General features: G+C 32.6%; 2 protein-coding genes across 2 annotated transcripts; both read left to right on the forward strand.

Annotated features, from left to right (window-relative positions):
* Positions 1-4,094: 4,094 nt before the first annotated feature.
* On the forward strand, positions 4,095-6,058 carry LOC127103252 (DEAD-box ATP-dependent RNA helicase 37). Its single transcript, XM_051040515.1, has 6 exons — positions 4,095-4,775; positions 4,914-4,997; positions 5,071-5,313; positions 5,482-5,640; positions 5,736-5,883; positions 5,934-6,058. Exons 1-6 carry the CDS (start codon positions 4,095-4,097, stop codon positions 6,056-6,058), a joined length of 1,440 nt encoding a protein of 479 aa, XP_050896472.1.
* Positions 6,059-7,245: 1,187 nt separating this feature from the next.
* Positions 7,246-8,071, forward strand: LOC127103076 (acyl-CoA-binding domain-containing protein 1). Its single transcript, XM_051040368.1, has 3 exons — positions 7,246-7,420; positions 7,721-7,783; positions 7,883-8,071. Exons 1-3 carry the CDS (start codon positions 7,261-7,263, stop codon positions 7,960-7,962), a joined length of 303 nt encoding a protein of 100 aa, XP_050896325.1. The 5' UTR covers positions 7,246-7,260; the 3' UTR covers positions 7,963-8,071.
* The last annotated feature ends 244 nt before the right edge of the window (positions 8,072-8,315 follow it).

Genomic DNA, 8,315 nt, shown 5'->3' on the forward strand with positions numbered 1-8,315 from the left:
TTGAAAATGCTGGCATGTATCCAAAAAGTATCTGTCACGTCATTAATGAATTGACACATAATCAAAATTGGATGGAGATCATGCAAATACAAATACAATCAAATTTAAGGGACCAAAATCGCATGTTTTATAATAGAGAATCAATTATTTAAAACATCCAAACTAAAATGATCAAAGATACATTTAAGCCTAAATTTAAAAAATAATTTTTTTTGATAAAAGATATCAATATGACCATCCAATGTCCTCTACATTATTATATAAAATGTGTCCTCTATATTATATAAAATATGTCAATAGGACCCACATACATGGTTCAAATCTCTTGTATAACAAACTCTATTTTTTTGTTGATAAACTTTTGTACGACAAACTCTACTAGAGATGTTGAAAGGTCCCTTAGTATATCTCTCTGACTACAGTTGCCATTGAGCAGCTAAAACTTTACAATAGAAAGCGATGTGCCTTCTCTTGTTGTCGTGTGAATATTGTACGATCAAGAATATTTTGACCAAAATTGCTTTTAGAAAACTATTATAATACAAACTCTTGGGGCTCCTTCAGAAGCTCTGATGTCCCCTCCAAGAGTTAAGGGTCATAATCTCAGGATATTAGGTTGCTACAAAGACTCATTTTATTATGCAGGTGGCGGCATCAATGTTTTAGCTTTTTGTATGAAATCATAATAACTAGGGCATAGGTGAAAAGATGCGCATATATCGCCTTTGAGAATATAGCATATTCATGTTGGCAAGGGGCTATCAAGCATGAACATAGGAAACCAATAAAAAAATTTAAATAAAATAAATAAATTAAATATTTTTTTTTAGAGATGTACCTGTTACACACGGTATTATCATGATTATCAAAATCATAAACTAAATCTTAAAATCTTACAATTTTATATAAGAATGATAATTATACTCATCTCTACTAGGTATCATAAAAACTATCATAGATAAATTAAAAACTCTCAAAATAAATACAAGGACAAGTACAGATAATTATCAATTAAAAATTATCAAAATAAGTGAATCTGAGTGCGGATAAAGATACTATAGTACACAATCTGCTCCATATCCGCATAATATATATTTATCTATATTTATTTTTATTATTACTTATACACGTTAATCTAACAATTTTATTATATACATCATTATTAAATTTCTATACATTTTAATATAAATGTTTTATTATTTTTTAATTCAACAATAACACCCTAAAATTTTTAAATATTTTAAAAAAATTAAAATAACATAATAAATTATAATTGATTGATCATTTTTTTATTAAAAATACGGATAACTAATGATAAATATGGGTACGAGATACAAATATTAGTACCCACGCAGATATGAATTTGGATATAAAGATATTTTTAAGAGACGGGTACTATACTACACTGCCAAAATCTTGCTTATTGTCATCCCTACTCCCAACAATCTAAATCTTAAGTAGAACCATGTGTTGTAATCAAATTGTAAACAAAATGGTAAACCAATGACTATGTGTGATTGGCAAATTCTGGCCACAATCGTTCAGTGTTTGGCGACCACTATTACAAATTGAGAAGGATGATAAGATACAAATGTGCAACAATTTTGATTCGTCAGCGTTCATTTGACCACAAATGCACTTGTCTACGAAAATATTATATAAAAATACTTCAAATATGTAGTAGTATTTTCTGTTTAAGTAGTTTCTTATAATTTTTATTACGATATTATATTTTACGATTTTGTTACCCCTCTCGATCTTAAAAAAAATAATTGAATAAGATCTTTCAATCTTAATTACGATCTTACCATCTTCTCTCGATTTTGACAACCTTGTGTTAGTGCTTAGCATGAGGGAAAAATGAACAGAGATTTAGAATCTTCTGTGACAAATATGTTTTTGCTTAATCACATTGATGAATAGTGCAAAACACATTTTGAGAGAAATGAAATTGGTTGGCTGATTTGCACAAGGACGATTCACCACTTCACAAAACAGAAACAAAAGTTATTTTATTCTTCTTTGTTTTGTGTGGCGCCGTTCTACAAAATATATATAAGATTTGTTGTAAGAAACAAAAAAAAAATAAAACAGAGAAGGGACACCCAAAAAAGCAATAGGAAATCTACTGAAAAATATATGCACAAATATGTCTAGATACAAAGTCATGTTAAGTTCAGCTCATTCTGGTTTCACCTTTTATTTTCACTCCTATTTGAGTAATATCTGGTCCAATAGATTTATTGATATATTAGAACATTTGATTACTTCGTTTGAGTCACAGAATATCAAAAACAAATTCTCTTTCCAGATATCTTGGAGCCACATTTCTATAAAAACAAATATAAGAGTAATATTTCATTGATATATATGGTCATGCAAAAGACATATTGACTTTGAGAAAGATATATGGTCAATTAACATATTTGAAGCAGTAAAATGAGTTGGTTATTTTTACTGTATGAATGTTAAAATCTATACATGTTTGTTTCCATTTCTTAATATCAAATGATTTATTAATGAATTCAACATTGAAATGCCAATGAAAAAGCAGATTCATGCATGTGTATTTTCCTCTGATATGGAGTTCATACTTCCTCTATTTTTTTTATTATATGTCATTTTAAAAAAATACAAAATTATAAGTCACTTTGCTATATTTATAAATTATAAATATAATTTTTTTACTATATTTTTAAGTATTTGTTATTTTTCTTTTAATTTTTTAAATTCCTTCCTCCATTTCAAATTATAAAATATTTTGGATATTTCACGTAAATTAATTTTTTTTATCATTATTATATAAGAAAGACAAATTATATAGTACGACTTTACAATAGCGTCTTCATAATTATACATGAAAGAGAAATAAAAAAAATTGAAAGAATGAATAATTCTAATAAATACTTGATGATATATTAAAAAAAATTATAAATGTTCTATTAGAATTATAAAGTGATTTAAGATTCAAGATAGTTCATTTTTGTTTTTAAAATATCTTATAATTTAGTATTAATAAAGAATAATTTTATGAAGTTTTTCATAATTTTTAATTGATTGGTTAAGTCTATATTTATATTGACGATGAACTATTAATTCTTGTTTTACAAAACAATCTTAACATAGATTTTTACTTTTATTTTTGATAAGATTCTAAAATTTAATTCAAGTGATTTTTTAAAATTGGAATTTGAAGATACTCTCAACTTAAATATATAATTAAAAATAATAAATCAAGTATAAGCTGAAGTCTCATATTGATTATAAATATTGAGATTCGAATATTTATAAGTGGAAAAATTCACACATCTAAAATCTTAATATTCGAACAAAAGAACCGGTTTACTTGTATCAAAAATGTCAGAAAAGAAGTGTCTTGTTGAAATCAAAATATTTAGGAAGAGGTGTATCAAAATGCACATGAAGAGATGTCAACGGCGGTACAAGTGTATGTCGTCAAAAAAAGTTTTTATTTAAAGGGGAGTATTGTGGATTCACACATAAGTCAAGTGTGAGTTGGAGTTCCACATTGGAATATGAAAATTTAAGTATTTATAAATGGAAAAACTCACACACCTATCACTTTAAAATTTTGGATGAATATATGATATTTCTCTAATAATTTTACACTCAAATTCAGCTCTCTCGGATATTTTTAATTTGATATCTAGAGGGTATGAAATACAAACCAACAACCGATAATTAAGTCTTATCCTATTCAATTGGATCTGCTGTATAGGTTAAATTCTACCATAATTTTTATTTAATACTATATTTCTATTCAATTTATTAATAAATATTGAATCTAAATGGCCTCTCTCCACTACGCCAAAAATCACTTTTAACAGCGCATCTTAGACAGCGCTTTTAAAAGAAAGCGCTGTCTAAGGTTAAAATTAAAATAAAACACGGAAACTGTTCCAAAAAAATAATGAAAGCGCTTTTAAATATATACCTTAGTCAGCGCTTTTGATAAAGCGCTGTCTAAAGTCTTTAAATTAAAAAAAAAATTAAAACCAAAAGCGCTGTCTAGGGGGTATAGAAAGCGCTGTCTAAGGCATACTAACCTAAAACAGTTTTTTTTCCTTCTCACTATGGCATGGTCTGATTCAACTACTCACAAACAATCTCGTCCCTCTCAACCCCTCTACGTTCCTCAATTCCGTTCCAATGCTCCTCCTCCCTACAACAACCGAACCCATTTTCCTCCGTCCGAGGATTCATCATCTTTCAATCGCTCCACTCACAGACCACGTGGCCGAGGCGGTTACGGTTATGGTCCTCCACGTCATTTCCCTCGACCCGAACAACAACAACCGCCGCGGAACTTCAACTACAACCACGATCCTCCTCATCGGAACAATCGCCCTCCGGTTGAGCCCCGCATTGAGCCAGAAAACGGCGTCGTTGCGAATTTTGAAGCGTATGAATCTATCCCCGTTGAGGCTACCGGCGAGAACGTGCCTCCGCCGGTGAATGTCTTTGCTGAAACCGAACTTCATGAGGATTTGAAGAATAACATTGAGAGATGTAAGTATGTGAAACCTACTCCGGTTCAGCGTTACGCGATCCCCATTGCTGTTGTCGGGAGAGACCTTATGGCCTGTGCTCAGACTGGGTCTGGTAAAACGGCGGCGTTTTGTTTTCCGATTATATCTGGGATTATGAAAGATCGTTTAGGTTCTGGGTTGTCGGCTATGCCACATGGCGGTGGTTCCGATGTTGCGTACCCCACTGCACTCATCTTGTCTCCAACTAGGGAGTTATCATGCCAGGTTTTGTTTTTGTTGTTTTACTTTTCTATTTTAATTTTTTATTCTTTAAATACATATTTTGTTTAGTTCAAAGTAGAAAACAACAACATAGTTTGAGTCTAATTTTTGTTTTTTTATATGCTCAAAACTATTGGTTAGATACATGCTGAAGCAAACAAGTTTGCTTATCAAACAGGAGTGAAGATTGCGGTTGCTTACGGGGGTGCTCCTATTGGTCAACAGGTTTTTGTTTTGTTTGTTGGTTTGTGAGGTTTTATAGTATGGATTCAAATTCATTGTTTGTGACTGTAAACAGCTACGTGTTTTGGAGAGAGGTGTTGATATTTTGGTTGCAACTCCTGGGCGTTTGGTGGATATGATTGAAAGAGAAAGGGTTTCTTTGAAGAAGATTAAGTATCTTGCTTTGGATGAGGCTGATCGGATGCTGGACATGGGTTTTGAGCATCAGATTCGCAACATTGTTCAGCAGATGAACATGCCTGCTCCGGGAGCTAGACAGACTTTGCTTTTCAGTGCCACCTTTCCTGATAATATACAGGTTGGTTAACTTTAATCCCTGTGATATAGTTTTTTAGTTACTGTTTTTGATGATGTTCTTGATGCTTTGAGAATTGTTTACTGTTTAATTGATGTGTCTTTGTAATGTTATATTCAATTGGTTTGTGTATTGTATAACGATTTCATGCTTTGTTGTTGTGAACTGCAGAAGCTTGCATCTGATTTTTTGTCAAACTATGTGTTCCTGGCTGTTGGAAGGGTTGGTTCAAGCACTGAATTGATTGTACAGAAAATTGAATCGGTTCAGGATATGGAGAAAAGGAATCGTCTTGTGGATCTTCTCCGACGCAATGTAGTCAATGGGAAGGTAATATTGCAATGTAAATCTACAATTATTGTTGCTTCTGTACCAGCTGTTTTTGATATACTTTGTGTTTGATAATATTTTTTTATGAAATGCAGCTTGCTTTATCTCTTATATTTGTTGAAACAAAGAAAGGAGCAGATGCTTTAGAAAGTTGGCTATGCAGAAGTGGTTTTCCAGCTATTGCAATACATGGTGACAAGGTTCAAATGGTTAATAGCTTTTGTTCTTTACTTTATTTCCTCTGTATTCTTTTACTGAATTCAATGTTAGTCGTCTATCTTATGTTGTATTAGCTACTGTTACAGTGCCTTATGCTTTATTTGTTTCTGTATTTGTGGTCCCTCGTGCAATCAATTCCAACATTTTGATCATAGAATCCAAAATAAAACTTGAAGTAGCTACTCTTAGTTATACTTGAAAGTAGCTACTGTTGCAGTGACAAAACAAGAATGCACGTCGGACCACGTCTGTTTCGCTACACATATCTAAAATTAAATTAATTTAATTATCATTTCCAATTCTATCACAAATACGAACTTCTCCTTTATCTTTGATAAAATTATTTTTTGTATCACTGATCGAAAATGTAGACTTCTTGGTAGTTCTGAGAGGGTGACACTTGCTAACTCTGTGTTTAGTTCTATGTCAATCTATATCATGCATGATTTGTGGCTTATATATAATAAAGATTACAAAATTATCAAAATTTATAAGGGTCCATAACCGAACTTTTCATATGCAGGCTCTTGCTCAATGTAGGATGGTGCTGAACGATTTAGGTGTTGATAAAGTTCGTGACCAGGATACTGCCGTTGCTGCTAAGGTATATTAAGAATTTTCTCTGTGTGAAAGTACATATGGACTAGTTTGTAGAGTTGCGCGTCATAACTATTGAGATTTTGTTGACAGACAGTGGCCATAAATTGTGTAAGACACACCGGAGCCATTGCAAGTTCCCGAGCTGCAGAAATATACGGCCTGGACATTCTTGCTGAAGGAATTCAGGTAATAACGTTTTGGAAGATTGAGCTGCTAAACCATATCTGAGTTTGCTGGTCTAAGTCAAGATTAAAGTTGAGGTGTTTTTTGCTATCTTTATAGGTTTGCTATAGCCCAACTTGGATGGATTGCTGGTCCATCAATGATGCTGCTTTTCGCTTTTATTATTTACTACACTTCTACTCTTCTATCAGTTGGTTATCGAACGGGTGACCAACTTAACGGCAAAAGAAATTATACTTACACACAAGCTGTTAGAGCATATCTTGGTGGCTATAAGGTCAAACTTTGTGGGGTTGTGAATAAGTTTCTCACGGTGGCTATTAATGTGACGATTTGGGATAAGCATGCTAGTCCTGCTGGTCTGGTTTGTTTGCTTTTTACTATAATTGGGGGAGTTCTTTATCAACAATCGGTTACTGGGAATTGTTCAATGCTATCAGTATGAAAAAACCCTGTTATTCAAATGATGTGATTCAAACTGTTTGCTGAATTTTATGCAGGAATGTTAAATCTGATCTCTGTACTGAACATGAACATAACATGTAATGTTTTTCATTTTCATAGAAATAGTATCAAAATTCTGCATGTGCTTGATATTATGCTTATAAGTATAAGTAAATGATTACTTCAAGCATTACACACTTGGTTAATGTGATGCAGGAGGATTTTGAGGAGCATGCTGCGAAAGTCAAGACTCTAAAAGAGAGTCCATCAAATGAAAACTTGCTTATCCTTTATGGATTGTACAAGCAAGCCACTCTTGGACCTGTTACCACCGGTGAGTTTTCTTTTATTTAAGAAGTCATTTTCAAATCGATATTTCCACTTTTGAATCCTCACTGTCACCTTCCTGCAATAACGAGTGGAGGGTTAGGGCCGACACAAGCTTAAGGCCGAACAAACCGTTATAAGTTGAAAACAACTTATGGACATGTCATAAGCTATTTCTATAAGATCTTCTAAACAGTTTCGCTAATGTTTATGTCGGTAGATAAACTCAAGTAGGCTAATACAGAAATGCGCTAGGCAATAAGGCTTATGGATTATGATTGTTCATGATTTTGTGTATGATTTACAGCTCGTCCTGGGATTTTCAGCCAGAAAGACAGAGCTAAATGGGATGCATGGAAGGCTGTTGAAGGTAGAAAAAGTTATAAGTTTCGGTTTTTAGTTTCAATGCAACAGTCAAAATTATAGTTTCAATGCAACATTGTCAAAATTATATTTATTTATTTTGCAGGAAAATCCAAGGATGAAGCAATGAGTGATTACATCACTAAGGTGAAACAGCTGCTCGAAGAAGCTGGTCTTTCTGCTTAACAACATTGTCATGTCTAGCTTTCTAGTTCTATGCTAAAAGTTTCTATGTATTTTGAAAATAAAACAGTTGCAGTGTTTGATGTTTGATCTAAAACTTTTAATATATAAACTTAATTGTTCTGTATTGAATTACATGTGTTACAATGAGGTCAGGTAACTTCATCACAACTACTGAAAATGTCTGTTGACAGATGCAGTGGCTAGAAAGCGCTGTCTAAGGGGGGATTAGACAGCGCTTTTGGCAAAAGCGCTGTCTAAGGGGGGGGGGGGCTTAGACAGCGCTTTTTGAAAAGCGCTGTCTAAGGTATACCTAAAAAAATTAAAATAGGAGGGTCTTAGACAGCGCTTTTGGC

This window comes from Lathyrus oleraceus, chromosome 7 (assembly GCF_024323335.1).
Source record: "Lathyrus oleraceus cultivar Zhongwan6 chromosome 7, CAAS_Psat_ZW6_1.0, whole genome shotgun sequence".
Classification (NCBI taxonomy): Eukaryota; Viridiplantae; Streptophyta; class Magnoliopsida; order Fabales; family Fabaceae; genus Lathyrus; species Lathyrus oleraceus.